This window comes from Anarhichas minor, unplaced genomic scaffold, assembly GCF_050575085.1.
Source record: "Anarhichas minor isolate MPS153535 unplaced genomic scaffold, ASM5057508v1 ptg000058l, whole genome shotgun sequence".
NCBI lineage: Eukaryota > Metazoa > Chordata > Actinopteri > Perciformes > Anarhichadidae > Anarhichas > Anarhichas minor.
Genome location: NW_027466504.1, coordinates 11,666,018 through 11,683,679, shown reverse-complemented (window position 1 = coordinate 11,683,679; position 17,662 = coordinate 11,666,018). Strand labels below are relative to the sequence as shown.

General features: G+C 42.7%; 3 protein-coding genes across 7 annotated transcripts; 2 read left to right on the top strand and 1 right to left on the bottom strand.

The window, feature by feature from the left end:
* The first annotated feature begins 543 nt into the window (after positions 1-543).
* znf451 (zinc finger protein 451) lies at positions 544-7,824 on the top strand. 4 transcript variants are annotated; one of them, XM_076076545.1, is made up of 13 exons: positions 544-628; positions 1,690-1,750; positions 2,139-2,222; positions 2,310-2,423; positions 3,643-3,754; positions 4,035-4,185; positions 4,810-4,936; positions 5,064-5,223; positions 5,318-5,465; positions 5,610-7,081; positions 7,164-7,232; positions 7,388-7,453; positions 7,694-7,824. In XM_076076545.1, exons 2-13 carry the CDS (start codon positions 1,694-1,696, stop codon positions 7,732-7,734), a joined length of 2,601 nt encoding a protein of 866 aa, XP_075932660.1. In that variant the 5' UTR covers positions 544-628; positions 1,690-1,693; the 3' UTR covers positions 7,735-7,824. The 4 variants fall into 4 exon arrangements, with proteins under 4 accessions (XP_075932660.1, XP_075932662.1, XP_075932659.1 ...); XM_076076547.1 differs by having other exon boundaries at positions 578-624; XM_076076544.1 differs by lacking the exon at positions 544-628 and adding an exon at positions 1,158-1,374.
* A 1,309-nt stretch (positions 7,825-9,133) lies between these two features.
* On the top strand, positions 9,134-11,647 carry bag2 (BCL2 associated athanogene 2). The gene is made up of 3 exons (XM_076077130.1): positions 9,134-9,324; positions 9,625-9,734; positions 10,494-11,647. Exons 1-3 carry the CDS (start codon positions 9,203-9,205, stop codon positions 10,886-10,888), a joined length of 627 nt encoding a protein of 208 aa, XP_075933245.1. The 5' UTR covers positions 9,134-9,202; the 3' UTR covers positions 10,889-11,647.
* Positions 11,648-11,769: 122 nt separating this feature from the next.
* rab23 (RAB23, member RAS oncogene family) lies at positions 11,770-17,494 on the bottom strand. 2 transcript variants are annotated; one of them, XM_076077128.1, is made up of 8 exons: positions 17,114-17,492; positions 15,418-15,444; positions 14,956-15,187; positions 14,784-14,869; positions 14,456-14,612; positions 14,273-14,355; positions 14,089-14,181; positions 11,770-13,978 (listed from the first exon to the last, which is right to left on the bottom strand). In XM_076077128.1, exons 3-8 carry the CDS (start codon positions 15,108-15,110, stop codon positions 13,845-13,847), a joined length of 708 nt encoding a protein of 235 aa, XP_075933243.1. In that variant the 5' UTR covers positions 15,111-15,187; positions 15,418-15,444; positions 17,114-17,492; the 3' UTR covers positions 11,770-13,844. The 2 variants fall into 2 exon arrangements, with proteins under 2 accessions (XP_075933243.1, XP_075933244.1); XM_076077129.1 differs by lacking the exon at positions 15,418-15,444 and having other exon boundaries at positions 17,114-17,494.
* Between the last annotated feature and the right edge of the window lie 168 nt (positions 17,495-17,662).

The following is a 17,662-nucleotide window of genomic DNA, read 5'->3' as shown; positions in this document are numbered from 1 at the left end:
TGCATTTCTACACAGCCATCATTGAGTCCATCCTCTGCTCCTCCATCACGGTCTGGTACGCTGCAGCCACTGCCAAGGACAAGGGCAGGCTGCAGCGCATCATTCGCTCTGCTGAGAGGGTGATTGGCTGCTATTTCTTGCACTGTTGATAGTTTAATGTTATTGTTTATTGTTAAATGTTACACACCACCCGCCACGACAAGTTCCTTGTAGGTGCAAACTTCCTTGGCAATAAACGGTTCTGATTCTGATTCTGATTCTGTCCACACAATCACAATGCAGTTATGTATAAACATTATAAAAACCATTCGTCACATAATCATTACTCCAGCATAGAAGTTACAGTTACTGTAATAATAACGTCATTCTGAACTAAAATATGAACACAGTCGCAACAGCTACACACTTCGGCCCGGACTAGGTAAGAACAGAGGGCGGAGTTTGCTCTCGCATTTGTTCCGTAGTAACAACCAGTAACCCCGTCCGTACGGAACACTCCGCGAAGAAAAGGAGCGCTTCAGTATCACGTGACGTTTCAGACCAGACTAGTTGGCTGCGTTGAATTGATTTGGGATGTTGTAGCTAGCTACCAGTCTGTCAACTGAGGAGCCGACAGAATAAGCAGTAGGTAATGTCATGCTCAGCTTCATTCATTTGTTGAGTTCAACCATGTGGTTAAAGCGTGTTTAACGTTGCTTTGCATTAGTTAAGCGTGGTTAACATGTTGCAACCGCTAACGTCAGAGAGCTAACGTTAGCTCACAGAGAGCCTGGACGCTTGGCAACGTCTTGGAGGCAACCATTTCAAGATTTCGCTGCTAATAAATGTGCCGAACAGAAGATGGTTGGTGATAAAAAAACACACGAGAATGCAGGTGAACTTCACATGGTTGATTAGTGCGTGCTCAGTTGCAGAACCTTGATTTACGTCGATGGAGCGCATTGGAAACTCCACTGTGGCGCCTAATTTCTTCCTCTTTCGGCAGTTGGAGTGCTGCTTAGCAGTTCATGGCTCAGTGCTGCCTAGGCTTTTGGTGGCCGTGAGCGGTATTGCAACAACACTGTGATTTTTAGTGCATAGTCCGCTGAAGTTGAGACCCCCCCCCCATCAGTGGCAGCACCAAAGAGAAGCACTCTCTGGTGGGCAACAGAGGAAGAAGTTACGCCCCATGTTAGACTTGACGTTTAATCAAACACTGTCCTGCATTACGCCGGAGTAAGTCACATGTTTGTTACTTTATGCAAGCTTCACGTCGACGCGTAGTCTCCTGAACGGTTGCTGTGTATAATAACTGCCATCTGGTGTAGTTTACAACAATTTAATATTCGATGTTTGAGCAACGTCTGCCGGATATGAGTACTGTACTCGGGTAACGTAAGTCAGCCGATCCGGTGATGCTGTTTACTGAAAGTGTGGTCAAGTGTCATGCAACTATTACTGTAACTAAACGCATTTTCGTTTTGTTGTTTGTGTTTAATCAAATCATACTGGTGACAAGTGTATTCAAAAAACGGTTACGGATTTATGTTCTAATTTTGACTGATCTCAGCAGGCTGCAGTATTACTGTTAATGACACTTGAGTGGCTTTGGTTAACTAGTAACTAATACACATCCCTCCTCTATACAGTCAAAGGGATCAAAGTTAGGGCTGCAGCTTCTAAAGTCACACTTGTTCTTTATTTCCTCAGATAAATGTCTTCTCCAGCTCAAGCAGACGATGATGAGGTGGAAGAAGTGGAGTTTGTATCAGTAAGTCCCACGTACACGTTATCTATTAAACAAAGCGATAGGTTCAAAGGCCGAGATGACGGTTGCATTTGTTTACTTTCTGTCTTTTGACATTGAGGCGACTAATTGTGCAATAACCTCTTGATCTAGCCTGATAATCAGACTTATCTTATCTTATCTTAATTTGTATATTTATCATATTTGATTCGCTGAACAGTATAAGCTGCTGCTCCATGTATTGTATGACCAGCCATGATTCAGGCATAGAGCACCTCTGTTTTCATGGGCATGTTAACGTGAATAAACAACCCTTTTGACGTTGTACAGGGGTTTGTAGACGTCTTTGAATCTTCTAAATGTAGGTGTGTTTTATAACACCAAATGTCACGGTGTCTTGTACTTGCTTCAGGAGGGCCCTGTCAGACCAGTACTAGAATGCATTGATCTGCTGAGTGATAATGAGGATGAGGGATGTTCCTCTGTGGCAGGCACGGTAAGTGGCTGAATGGAACACCTTTTCTCTACATGGTGTCTGTCGAGAGTGAAATTGAAATTGCTCTGCCTTTTTATTCTGCTGCAGATTGAAGATGAAATCACCCGCCATAAAGCGCACGTTACATCTACACTGGACAGGCTGGCACACCAGGTGGCCTTAGAGAAAAAGGAAAGATCAGATAAATGTAGAGCGTTCAAGGTAAGTGTGCTTCAATATAATGTGCTCTCATTTGTTGCTTGCTAGACTGTAATCAAGCTGTTACATTTATGGAGGTCTGTCAAGCTTTGTTTATACTCGTGCTTGAAGCTCCGAGTATGTACGGATGCGTTCATTCTCTGTGACCTGCATTATTTTCCGAAACGCCAGAGGGCGTACAAACAAAATGTACTGTGAAGAATCAAAGAGACAAAGAGTTTAACTCATATATATGCCCATAGACTGTAGGCCCAATCCCATTCTCCACACTCAGACTTTGAGCCGCGCTCCCGTAAAATCCTTGAGGGTTTAATTCTGTCCCGCTGTCAAATCATCGAGTGTTTGAGGGCTCTCTCTCTCAGACATTTTGAGCCCTTCATGAACACTTTCGGTAAGTCAGCATTAGATGCAGACTTTGCCCAAGGGAATTACCCACAATTCATTGCAATGTGGCGTTAAACACGTGGCAACCAGTGGATGGAACATGAAATCAGAGGAATGGAAGCAGAGATTATATTAAACAGATTTGCTAATCAAACATTTTATTTAGACAAAAACAAGTGAATAGATTATTTGAAATTACCTCTCATCCTGCGAGGAAAGAGCCTGGAAGACGTTCAAATCAGGGAGTAAATGTATAATATAAATACTCACAATTGTACATAATAATATTTTTTGATGTTGTCATGGTCACGTGATATGTTGCAGCAAAGTGTTGTCCCATTCGTATGTACACCATTTCAAGCCCTCACAGCCTCCCACACTCAACCACTTACCAGGTGACGTCAGTAAGTCTCTGAGGGTTCAGGGTTTGAGGCCTGTAGGGCATTTAAAAGTTAAATTACTTGTGCTCATCACAAGGGCACTTAAAAAATACACAAACAATCTTCAGTGCTAGCAAAACCTCATTGACAACTATATGATGGGTTTAAATGTTACTTAAAATGCTCGGTAGACATTTTTTTCCGTTGTGTTGGTTTACTGTATCGGGTCAATTAGGGTAAGTTGTAGCAGCAACGGTGCCACCCTGTGGACAGAATGCATAGAAAGCAAATAACAGTGTATTTACTCCATACAACATCTTACTGTATGTGACTTAGAGAGATAACATTAAACCGTGTCTGTAGGTCACTACTGACATCTGTCTATCTGTCCTTTGTAGTCTATAAAGGATGCAGAATGTGTTCTGTTATCTTTCATCTCTTTTGTGTGTCTTTTTCAGGAGAAGCAAATCTTACAAAGAGCTCATGGACAGCAGGAGCTGGCCTTTAGTTCTCCAAATGGAATTAATCGGGAAGCAAAGCACTGTGTGGACATGTGGTTAAAGATGCCAGGTACATTTTAATCTGGATCAGAAAGCTGTTGGATAATCACTGACATTGTCACTTGTAAACCTGTCAGTGTTGAGTTGATTCAAGCTCGTAGAGTCATGTACTGTTGGATGTTTCTACCAGTGTGCTATGCTGTGCTGCTGCAATGATCCACTTTCTTCACAGGGATGAATGAAATGTGATTTTGTCTTAAGAGATTTAGCAATGCCAATGACAGAGCACCTTTTACAGTGGTACTAGATGTTGTGTTCACTGTTCATACTGTGTCTTTGCGTTTATTTAGGTGTTAAACCGGGAATGATCAGTTCTGGCTTCACAAGAAGAAACAGACCTACTTCTTTCCCCGGAAACAGTTCAACTCGACACACTTGTCCAGTGATCAACTGTGGTCGGGTTTATGACAATGCGTCCCTCCTTGAAGGCCACTTAAAAAGGTAATCCATTTCAGTGTGGGTGTAATACCTTCTGAATAGTGATTGAAGAGGAAAAAACTTCAGTATTTGTACAGTGAATAAAAGATACTACGTGATATTGGGTTTGGGGGTCCACCCCTATAGAAAGACTTAAAACTCACATCGTTTTGGACCATTACTTATTGTTCTATACTCCCAAAAAGCTTAAAGGCAAAACTTGCTGTAATTAAATAATTATGGTATAATTTACACATATCACAGCCTTGTTCTGAACATTTAAATCATCTAGAAATGTTTTCCTCTAAAATCCTATGATGTAAATCAAAAGAGCAGACTCAGAAATAAAGAATTAAAAAAAGTTTTGATGAACAGTTCACTTGTTAATCTACTTTACAAAAAGGATGTGAACGTTGTATCGATAAGTTACAGCCCCCTCGTTCTCACATGGAACACTATAAATTGCCCAGAGAAGCCGATATGGAGAGGGCCGAGAAGAGTGCCTGTAGCTTGTGAGAAGGCAAAGAGTAAGATGTAGAAGTGCCAGTAGTACGTACCAGTGAGTGCCGGCCCACTTCGAGCACTGCTTTTGAACCAATTCCCAGAGTACACATAATGTAATAATGCCATAACATATCTTGTGTGTAGGTTCGATCACTCTCCGTGTGACCCAACCATCAATCTTAAAGGGTGTCCTTCAGAGCTCTTTGCCTGTGTCGCCTGTGGTGAACATTTTCAGACTGAAGAAGCGTGGAGGAAACATCTCGAGTCTCAGGTTCACACACTTTTCTGACTGTGCTATGAAAAGCTCCTGCTCTTTGAATTATGAATTGATTAGTGTCTGAAATGCCTATTTGACAGCTGTTGATCTACAGTCGCTTATTCATTATTTTGATCAACAGGTGTCCTCATCTGCTGCTGATGGTCACAGCATCACACAGACGTATCAGTGGATCGTGTGTTTCGCCTGTCCTGCCTGCTACTTCCTCTTCAACCTGCGGGATGAGTGTCTTCAGCACATGTCGGCCAAAAACCACTTCACAGAGTCACTCGCCATGAATGGTAAGGTTTGTTGAAAGTTTTTTAATTTCTATACGTCGGAGGCATTACAGGAGCACGATCACGTGTACCTTTTTACTTTCTCCTCTTGCTAAAGAAACCAGAGGAAGACCACTGCCAGTTCCTGTCTCCCAATATGTTAAGAATCGTCTCATCACTTTGTGCAAGGATGTAACATTCAACGTCCGATGCTCTTTATGTCACAAAGTGCTGCTCTCACATCAGGCAGCTCAAGCCCACTTTAAGTAAGTTTAATTGTGATTTATTCAGTGCATGTGTATGTATTAATATATTTTGATGGTACATGTTGTATAGCAGACACTGATTTTCTTCAGATGTTTTTTGTGGAACTGATTTTTCCTGTTTCCTCATTTTCCTTCTTCTTTTAGTGTGCACTGCAGACAGGGCTGCGCGGTGGCCAAGGCTGATAAAACGGTAGTGCAGGTAATGAAACAGCTGCAAGTGCGAGGGCAGTGCTCCCTCTGCTGTAAAATGTTCCACAGCCAAGCTGAAATCGAGAGGCACAAAGAATCGACCCAGCATGACGTGGAGCTCAACCAGACGATGGAGAGAGCCCTCATTCAGCACTGCAGGTTCAGTGAAATTCAGCACACACAGAGGGCTCGAGAGGCCCGGAGGAAAGGACCGTCCACAGGCCTTGAGACACCTTTTCAAAAACGAAACAAGGAGAGTGATTGTGGAGAATTTTCAGCCAAACGGAAGAGACCGAGCGTGAAAGGCAGAGTCAGCAGAAACTGGGTAAAAGCCTGGTTCTGCGAGTGTGGTATACGGTTCTCGGAGGAGGCCACAGCCTCACAACATCTCTTGGCTGTGAACCAAATTTTCCATCAGTGCGCCGTGTGCGGCAAATACATGGGAGAGTCCTCGGTCACCCGCCTGCACATGAGTCGCTTTCACGGGGGAGCTCACCTCTCCAACTTCCTCTTCTACTGCCGCAAGTGCAAACTGGAGATGCCTCGGTACGAAGACATCCTGTCGCACGTGACGGAAGCCCACAGCGGACACACCTACATCACCGAAAGGGAGGTGCCCGAGGAGCCGGCCGCGGCCGGCGACGCCAAGCCGTCCACCAGCAGAGGAGTCGGCCCACGTTCGTCCTCCAAGGCCGCGGTCCGGCAGAGCACAGTCGGGACGTCTTTGAAAGCAGAGCAGACCTGGATGTGCAGGATGTGCGAGGACACCTTCGACTCGGAAGCGGACGTCCGCAAACACTGCCGTGACGTGAGCAGCCACAGCTTTCAGAGGTTCATCTGTGGACACTGCCCCCAGAAGTTCTTTAAGGAGTCCACTGTACGCAGACACTGCACGAATGAGCACGGCGGGCAGATACAGAGCTCCCACTTCTGCGGCCTCTGCGACAGCATGCTGTTTGAATCCGAGGGCGAGTTTTTGGAGCACTACAAGAGTCTCCACAGTAAAGACTACTACTGCATGGACGATGTGGAGGTCGTTCCGCCGGCCGATGCCGAAAGCACCGGTCGGCTCACATGCCCGTGCATGGGCTCAGGGAAGAGGAAAGAGGAAATGAAAGCTACGTACACGCAATGCATGAGGGATCTGTCCGCGGAAGGGAAATGTCAATATGTGTGTGCTCATTGTGGCGCGACTGCGCCTTCCTTTGCACAGATGAAGACTCACGTCCACACGAAGCACGCTGCCTTGAACCTGGACAAGACCTTTGACGTAGAATGCAAGGCTTGCTGGGAGAGTTTCACGGGCGTACCGAGTTTCCATGCGCACTATCACTCCCGACACTGTACACTGGAGCCTTGCACGAGCTCCAGGACCTGCAGTGTGAAAGCAGAGCTCAATGCTGTGGAGATCTCAACAGACGCCAATGGTAAATCAGTTGCTTTTGTTTTTTTTACATTTATATCTACGTTTAAGCAGCATTTAATCCGGTTTTCATATTGCCATTTCAGAGATGGAGGATGAAACATTGAAGTTTTTGAACAGGGATCAGACCAACCAAGAGAGTGCAGCGTGTGAACGTAAGCAATAAACAATACATAAGTCACTCACGCCACACACACACAAACAGAGAGCAAGCAAATGCACAGTGTAGCTTTCTTTTACATAATACACAAGCGCTTTATAACACCACGGTACAATATATCAGCTGCTCATTTTTTATGGTCTACTTCAGATGAATCGGATGACGAGATGAACCATGAACCGTCTCTGGGTGCAGAAGAGGAAAGGGAGTCAGCAGGTTTGTGTTTACTGTCTGTGGCTGAGCAGGTAATGTTCAAGCGGTGTTAACTCTCTGCAGCCTCAGGTTACGACTGTGTACCGACAGTCAGTTCACAGTGATTACATTTCACTGTAGAGAACTTAGTCGGATAAACACTCCTTGTATGTTGGCCTTAGTGGTTGGCAGTATTTGTACTTTGCAGTGTTTTATTTGGATGTACTGTAACTTGGATCCTTCTATTCTGCTTCTCTTTTACAGAGTTGGAAGAAGCTCTTAAAAGAAGTCTTCTGGAGTTTTGAGGATATGATTTGGTTGTTGTTTTTTGTGACCCAATGTTTGTCAGACTGAGGTGTTTTGAAAAAAATGTTAAATAAACAGTTGCCATATTAGTTTTTCTGTGTTTTTATTTATTTGTAAATGAATCAATATGATGACATGATAAATTATCAATGCTGGGCATTCCCATCCCAGGGAACCAGCCAGTTTAATACTATAAGGTTGGTCTGTGGCTGTGGATTTACGTCCTCTGCTGTGTAGTCTCAACACTTTGGTGTGTCGACACATGTGCTATAAATGGCAACGATGACACTGCAACATGCCGAAGCTGAACTTGTGACCTCAGTACATCTCCAATTGCAGTCTCTGTTTTCAGTGCTGACTTAAACTCCAGTGTATTGTACGCACCGTAGGGAGCAGGGCCAACCCCTGTGTGTAGAAGAGTTTGTGTTTCCTGAAGTGCAGTCATGTAATTCCTGATCTATATGTGATGGGATATTAGAGTGGAAACAGACATTTTAAACTGCAACTGCAATTCTGTCAACAACTCTTTGGCTCTGTTAGTTTCCTCATGTTCTCTTCAAAATCATTAGAAGGCAGATTCCCTTTAAAGGGGATGCACACTACAGATTAGCATTCAGATTTAATTGGGATATACATGTATTTCAAATGCTTGTTTTTCTTCTTTCTTCACATCCTCTTCGTCACTATGTTGCATGATTTGTGATTCTTATAGTTTGAATCAGAAAATGGAGACTCCAATATATTAAGACATTTTAAGATAGTGGCCCAGGATCTAAACAGTATTATGCACTTAATGGAACAAGTTCATTGTGGCTCCTGGTTGGAGAATGAAGCAGCCCTCTAAAAAAAAAACAACCTCTAATTCTCATTTAGATGTAAAGACATTAAGCCTACAGCAGGTTGTGCATACATGGCCGATCGATGTGGGTTTATTTAAAGTATACATAAAATACAATCTTTTATAATGTTCTAGTCAGTGATGGAAATCAATATTGCATAAATGTTTCATGAGTAGATCAATGTGCTGAGAATATTAAGACCCTCCCCCCCCCCCTACACACACACACACACACACAGTACACTGCACAGCAGACTAAAGTCCTAGTGCCCATTGAGTGGAAAACCTCACATACAGATATTTCCTAAATATAGAAATAGCAAAACAGTTCTATTTACACATCAGAAACTGTGACTGAAATTACAGCTTCATCTAAGTATGTATGGGGACCCGCTGGAGCTTTTTCAGCGACCTGTAGCGGTCCTCGGACCTGAAGTTGGGAGACACTGTCCAGGGCTTCTCGAGAATCTTCTGTTAGGACAGAGGGAAGGAAGTTGCAGCCCATGTTAGGAGATGTTCCCCCTGGACCGCTACTGCAGTCAGCAGTGCACAGTGTCGATCGCACACAAGGATTCCTCTCCGGGACGGATCATTATCATCATAATAATAAATCTAAATCATTCACGAGCATGGCTCAAGCTAAGATACAGGCGAAAATGAACGAGGCTACGTGCAGCAAGTTCAGCAGGACGCTGTCCATGGCAGATCGCTCCGGACAACTCCTGGAAAGTTTGGATCAGCTAGAAATGAGGTACAGTTAAGTAACAGGCCGTGCCATGTGCGCAAAACACCGCGCACGCGAGGGCTTGAGGCATTATAGTTGGTATGTTGTGTATTTTATGATTAACGCAATATAGAAACGTAATTTCAACCAGAGGGGAAACAAAGCGGACGCAGCCAATCGCGTCGGATTAACATGAAAAAATAAAATGAATGGGTGCAGTATAATTCTGGTAATGTGTTACTGTGGATTGTCAGTGATGCTCGTTTGTGTCCCAGAGAAAGGGATCGTTTCAGTGGTCACGCTTTGTAATCGCTCTGTGTCTGTCAGGGTGGAGACTTTACGCGAAACAGCCTCGGCCATGGAGGTGGAGAGGGAGTTCATCCTGGAAATGATTCAGTCCTTACAGAACGGACAGGAACTGCGAAACATCAGTGCTGGTGAGACATCACTGTGTTTTTAACAGAGAAAAGAAACCATCACAGAGTCCTGGTACACCTTGTTTGACTGTTTGTACCCAATAGTGTTTTTAATCCTTTTTACTTTTTGCAGCTGCTCTGATTTCACTGTAACATTGTGATCCAATGAGGTGATGCTTTGTGGTGTGGTTCAAGAAACCTCAGGGGATTCCAGGAGGAAACATGATAGTTTTTTCACCACACCCAGGAGAAGAGAGGACATTAGTTTGTTTTCCTCCCATAAGTGATGTCATATGGTGTAGCCTACACAAAGGATAATTACATTCAAATTATCATACAGTATTTCCTCATTTCCCATATTAAGTGTATCCACCTTACACCAATACATTAGCCACCATGTATAGCTATAGTGTACTGTACATAAAGGGTGTTGGGCATTACATGAACACTGTGTAATCTGGCTCTTCTGCCAGAATGAACACCCTTTTAACTTTATTATTTTCACCTGCTGAACAAAAAATAAATAATAATAATCTAATTCACCTTTCTGACAGTTTTTAAAAAATTAATTTCTTAACAGGCACCATCCTGTTGGATTAGATTGCATCAAATTTGAGCTGCATAGCATTAGTATAATCACATTCACATGAGGTAGTGTGTTTACACTAATGCATGGTGGACGAGGAGAGGCAAGGGCAAGGATTTAAAACCAGTTGATGCTCTATAATTGTGTCCACCACTTTATAGCCAGTGTATTTCGCTCTCTCTTTTTTTCTTAAGGGGAGAGAGAAGAGTTGTCTTTAACAGCAAACCGTCTAATGGGCCGGACGCTGTGCGTGGAGATCTCCATCGGCACGATCAGGAACTCCCTGCAGGAGGAGGCGTTGCGCAATGCCACATCTGTAATCGATGAGATAGTGAAGAAGCTGCTGGACGACATGGGCGGCGGGCGGCAGCAGCTGCTGGCCGTGCACGCTGCCTGTGTGACCGAGGCCCCGCCCGTCCCCATCGACCAGAAGTTTCAGGCCATCGTGATCGGCTGCGCCCTGGAGGACCAGAAGAAGATCAAGCGCAGGCTGGAGACGTTGCTGAGGAACGTTGACAATGCTAAGAAGAACATCAAGATTATGGATCACCAAAAACTGGAGGACCCAAAAACCAATGGCTGTCAATAAGACTCGTCACCAAAACATGAAATGTGTCATAAAGCCACTAACCTCAACCAGAACTGCCCTCATCATGTACTAACTTTCATAAGATTACACGTAGCAGCAAGACCAGTCCCTCTATTAAATGATACTGAACCATAGGGCCAAACAACAGACACCATCATTCTCCATAACTTCTGGGCAGAATCAGGTGTTACCTTCAAATTATTAACACTGACCTATTTTAAATATATTGTTAATGTCTGTATACCTAGTACACAATGTGTGTTCACATATACACTGAAGTAAGAAGGAAAAGATACGATTGCATTGTGCTCCATTGGAGGTGTGATCACAGTTTATTGTAAAATCCACTGCTTGAAAAACAATGAATTTAATGTTGAAGTATATCTATGTATTTTTTTTCTGTTTCATTGTCTCACCTTTTAAATCAGGCACTTGGTAATGCTTCTGGATGTGCACTGCATACACTACCTCTTTGTGTGAAGGCAACACTAATCACGCTGTGGATTTTAGTTCCTGTTTGCACAAAGCATGTCAGATTATGTGTCAAAACTTTGATTAAAAAAAAAACAATGTCAACGAAGCAGAGTACTCAGGTTGAGTCTATTGACCGAGCCCTGTTGGCATCACACGTGTCTTTAAACAGATCATAACAATCTTTTACTGAATGAAGTTACAGACAAAAGGACGATAGTAACATAGTGCTGTAGCCCCATGCTTGTCAGCTTCAAAGATCTTGGTAAGTCTGACAATAAAGTATTAACTCAAGATCTACTTACTAGCTTTTCAACAACATCCATTGGCTTTTAACTCTAGCATTTTGTTTTGGTTAACAGATTGTATTGGCAGAGGAATACTGTCGTTTGAAATTACACACTGGATGCTCAAGAAAAAAGTAAAGTTTTATTTATGTCAGATTATCATCAACCCCCCCCAAACATAACATCAGAAGCACATTTGTGTGGCACACTCAACGTAGTGATACCTGTTTTACTGTTTAAAACAAAAATCCAACAATGAGGGTTGTTTTTGTCAGTCTGTAAGGACTCATACGTTGGTTGGTCTTATGAAATTGATGAGTGAAAAAGTAGAGTAACAGTAAGACACAAAGATCATTACAGCACATAGGTATGGTTAGTCTTCACGATTAGATGCCATCTTCATGATGAACGTGTGCTAAATCCATTCGGGCAAAAAATGCAAAAAAAGGCAAATTAAACACAATGTTGCAAATTAGAGGAGCTTGGGACATAATTACATGTATTTACAGATTTACGGTGCAGGCAATTTGAAAGCAAACAGCAAGAGTAGGGATTAAAAAGCTTACTGGTGGTGGGTGGGGGGGGGGGGGGGAAACGTAAACGAGGACAAGACATTGAGGCACAGCGGCCCAGGTTGAACGTTCACTGACGTGGGAAAAAAAAAAAAAGGCTTGCATGCATTACAGTTATGCCACAATGTTTCTTTTCTTCAACACAGCACTGTTTACAGACAACCAAATGAAAAAGCTTGAAATGTGCGATCTTAGTACCAATGGTATAACTGGAACATACTTCAAGCACCTGTTGGGATTTTCACAATAAAGTTCATTTGAATCTGGGAGAAGTTTCTAACGAGAGATCGGAGATAAATTACAAAAAACGTGCATAAACATGTATCCCCAGATGTCCTACATATTGTAATTGCATGTAGAATACCTAGAATTGTAACTATTCATAAGGAAACGTCAAATCGTTCTCTGTGCTCCGTAAACTGGCGTCTCTACAGATTTGTAAAAAGGCTTGATGCAGTATACTGTGTTGAGAACTAAGCCTTCGTCTGGGAGATCTTTCAGAGTACTTTCATGAGTTTTCTTGCATAATCAGGCACACACAAGCTCAGGGCTCCACACCGCAGGGACAGACACTGTGGATGTGAATGTTTGCAAAATAGAAACCGATTAGAGACTACAGGAGCCGAACCGAGACATAAAAACAAAACCTTGCACCGTGTTTAGTGTTTAGAATGTTACAAATGTAGTGAAAATCTTCATCCCGATACATAGATACTGAAACGTATTTACTCCAAGGGTTGCCAATGAGTTCCTCCAAGCTGTACTGGAGTTAAAGAAAAGCACGGTGAATACGTCAAAGGTCAACAACTGCAATCAAAAACATAGTGTGATAACTGACGGGGACTTCAATTCATGTTTTACACCACAAAGGCAAAAAAACTTTGTGGAAGTCTTAGAATGCGATTCATTTATTCGAGTGTAAGCAGACATGTAGAGGACTATTTTGTGTCAATAATTATTGATATTTGGTTATACAGGAAAAAGCAGTCCGTTAATTTCATGTTACATCCACATCACTGCAGTGTTAATATTTAACTACAGCCCAGAAAGAAGAAATTTGGCACTATGTCACTCGACACTGTTTCCATTCGTACAAAAATACTTCTGCACAGAGAATTAGCCGTGGATTCGATCGTGTTTTGTCCACAATAAACAGTTTGAACCACGTTATGCTGACGGAAAAAAAAAAATATGGTGCACAATTAGCCGTGTATCTTCTACAATACGTGCAAACATATTGCACGGTTCAAATGCCATGTGCCCAGAGAGCAAGAGTGCAACCTTTGCTGTTACATATTCCAATGAGAGGATTGTATGTCATATCTAACACATACATGTACTGCAGCTGCAGCTGTTGCTGTTACTTAAGGCAACCACAGGGACGGGTTTTGTGCGCGGATCATTAATGGAGATCCAAGGCTGAATCGAAGGAAACTCAACCGTCAATGTGAGGAAACGACTCAGGACACAGATTAAACATCAGGTTATTAAAGTAGTAGAGAGGAGTGTTTCCCAGGCTGTTTGGGCTTTGGTCTCTAAATGTGGCTACCTCCACAAAAATACAACAATGACCCATTTAGTCTTAGAAACAATGGCCAGTCACTAAAACGAAATGATGTGTTTCATCTACAGTAGGCTGCAGCTTCCAAAAGGATTTTTACTCTTCTTGGTCCTTTGTTTGTTGGGTCTCAAAGTGATGATTTCTCTGCCGTTGCTGGAGCTCTGGTTGCAAACATTACTACTTGTGGTATTAAAAACACCTTCGGGGGGGAAAACACAATTTATGAGTAACATCACTGTAGCGAAGTAATAAAACTTAAACTGTAACATAAAAAAAAAATAAAAAATGATTTAGAGAAAGACTCCTCACCTATTTTATTGCTTGTTGTATGCAGCACCTCGGTCTCTTCTGCCGTTTGCTGTTTGAGTCGCTGGAGATACTTCTCAGTTAAGTACTTAAAAACTACAAAAGAGAACAGAGATGTAATACTAGTGGTACCCAGAATGAGACGGCTTCACCTGCTTATTAGACTCGTTAACTCTCAGTGACCTACCCTCGTTGACATTGAGGTCCTCTTTGACTGAAGCGCGGTAAAATCTCAGCTTGAGCCTTTTAGCCAAAGCTTCGGCCTCCTCGCTGCAAGTAAAGACAATACACAGTTATTACCATTTGTCCTGAACACTCACTTGCTTTACTGCTCAAGTAGGATTATTAGAATGAAGCAGCTACTGCTTACTTTTTTATAACGGTCTCTTCCAGGAGGTCAATTTTGTTCTGCACTAGAACTGTGGGAATATCTCCGACCTCGGCCTCCAACTTCTCCCTCCAGCTGTCGATGGCCTGAAACGACTCCCTGTCCGTGGTGGAGAAGGCTAGCACACACGCTTGGGCACCTGGAATGCAACAAGACAACACACCAACCGTTGGTGTTTTTAAGCTTTTGTTTCTTTTAGCTCAAAGATAGCGGTGCTATGTGCGCCAGAGCATGTGCTTTGGTTGAATGCCGTGCTCGGTCAGTGACCCGAGGCAGCAGTGTTGTATTTGTCACGGTGGTGGGGTCTTACCACGGTAGTAGGCCTTAGTAATAGCGTCAAACTCCTCCTGCCCGGCGGTGTCCCACAGCATTAGTCGGACCTCTTCGTCATTAACGCTAAAACAAAGAGCGGGCAGTGAGGGCCGATACACACTGTTGGCAATATCTGAAAGAGGAACGTAAACCTCGGAGAAGTTGCTTACATGATCTGCCTTTCCAGGAAGTCCACTCCGATGGTCTTCTTGTAGTCCTTGGTGAAGACGCCCTTGCAGTACCGTTGGATCATACTGGACTTGCCAACGGCCCCGTTGCCGACCACGACCACCTTGATGGCCACTTCCATGTCCTCCTCCAACATGGTGGTGACGTCTGGCTGATGTACTCACTTCCACTGCCTGGGTAGTTTCAGTGATGTGACACAAACGCATAAACCAACTGAAAGTGTAAAATAAACCAAACATTAATGTATGGCACATGTTTAGATACTGGAAGTCAAACACACTCTTGTCTGGTTTACATTTGAAGCTTTGTGTCAGTGACAGGAAGCAGATGTGCTCATCTTTTGAGTGTAACGGTTAGTTATGTAGCTGATTTACTGAAACAGATGGTTAAGTTTGGTTTATAATCAGAAACGTCCTGCACTCTGTTTGTAAAAAAATACTTACTGAAAAGCTTTAATTTTCAATCAGACCCTATAATTAAAAAACAAACAAAAAACAAAAACAGAGTTCAGACACAGAAAACTCCCAAAGAAGTGACTTCGGCCACAATGAATGTTGAGCTTGTATTACAGTGTGAGCTCTCTTTTCTCCATAAACTAACATGACTTCTACAAGTTATAAGAGAAACAGTTCCAAACACACTCCGTCCTTTCATCGAGACGCTTCAGCTTTAATTCGACACCAAACTGAACCAAGTCAACAGCAAACTGATTCACATTAAATTGGTTAGATAAAGGTGGTAAGTAATCAACTTTTATTAGGAAACATATTAGCAGACAAATCAGTCGGATGAGTCAATAACGTGAAACCTAAGCCATTTCTTGCCCAGTACAACCCAAAATGTAGAAGATACATTTACATTAACAGTTTTTTAAATCTATGTTTGAATGTTTTTCAATTATTCTTTTTGAATACATATGTCAAACATTATGACAAAGTCTCAAATAACCAGAGCTCAGTAATCCCTTCTTATGTTTGGTCAACAGTCAAAACTCTGAAAGCATAAACACAACTCTTCACTGTTGTAAATGTGACTAGTTATGCGTCTGCAGCGTCTGTGCGACGTGTTTATCCTTCCATTAGTGCCGAGAGCAGCAGACTCCACATAGCAACTGGGTCTTCCACAGTTATGTGTGTGTGTGTGTGTGTGATGCTAAACAGTATTGTGGGAAAGCTGTTCCCGGTGGATACTGGCAGCCTACTGTGTGACAGCCTGTCTGGATTTGAGTCACAATATGTATCGCAGTCAAGAGTCAACCACATTATTCATCAACTTTGAGCTGTATGACGCAGCAGTTGTTTTAACATGCAGAGCTGAAAATAAAACGGCCTGCTCTTCACAAAGGTTTGATGTCAACTTGTTAATGAGTTAACAGCTAAATGTATACTCGGGGTTAGATTTCACCTGGAAGTCTCTTAAATTGATCTGATTTATGTTTAGTGAGGAATCAAGACCATTTATATAAAGGTTAATTGTAAAATACCTGAGAGTGCCAGCTGACCATTACCATCAACTCCAGTAAAATAAACATCAATCAGACATTTAAACAAGTGGTTTTCCAAACCTGCACAGACAACTATTCTATCTTTAGTGCGTGTCTTCTGGTTATCATATTCATACCTGAGACTATTACCTATTTCATACTACATGTCTTAAAGACGTGACAGAGTATCTGAAATACACTTAGCATGGCAGCAGAGTATCCTATGCATTAAACTACACATATAAATGACCTCTGATAAGTATGTAGAAGGTAATACACCTCCCCTCTGGAACAGTGAGTCATCTTCACAGACACTAAACTCGGGCCTAAAGGCGGGGGCACCGTTTAAGCCATTATTCTAGAGCACAGAGAGGATACAATTACTATAGTGCCATTAAGATGCAACTACTCCTTTCTGTTGAGGTTTACTGATGCTGCAGGTGGTGTTTACAAAGTCTGAGGGGAGTTAAGTCTTTAGTCAACTTTTAATTCTGCTTCATTCCCTCAAATCAGAATCCCTTGGTCGTGATATGACTTGTTGAATAGCTGACAGGAGAGTCTCCAGGTACCAAGCAGCTGCTCGTATAGTCCGTTAACGCCTTAAGGCTGAGTGCTGGAGAGTAAGGATGTGAAGCACAGAGTGGACAATCGCTTACCTTTAGAACCACTTTCCAACTCATCCGTTGTCCGCCAACATTAGATGAGCTAACCAGACACTTAACCCGCAATCACATATCTCCAGCCTTCCTCCGCTCTTCTCTGTGGTATGTGCTACTGACTCCGGTGCTAAGGTTATCTAGCTTAGGTTAGCCACTAAAGGAGAAAATAACCTTCTGCTTATCTATCTTATATCTATCTTATGTCTACAGAGACGTAGCGTTCAGGTGACGTTTAATCAACGTCTACAACTAAATACACTCCGTGACATTTACGGGAAGACAACGCATTGCTATCTATCTATTCGCGAGCCTTCGTTCCAGCTAACTGCGTGCGCAATGAGAGTAGCTAACCAGGCTAAACAGGCTAGCTGGCTAATGTTTGTTGCTAAGCAGCAGTGTCAAGAGTTTCTTCTTCTACTACTTCTTGATGCTTTTTACCGCATGAAAAACAACGAAATATCGCATTACCGCCACCAACTGGTACGAAGTGTGGTTACACCTCTAAACACTGAATGTAAACATTTATAAATAGTATCAATACTGATG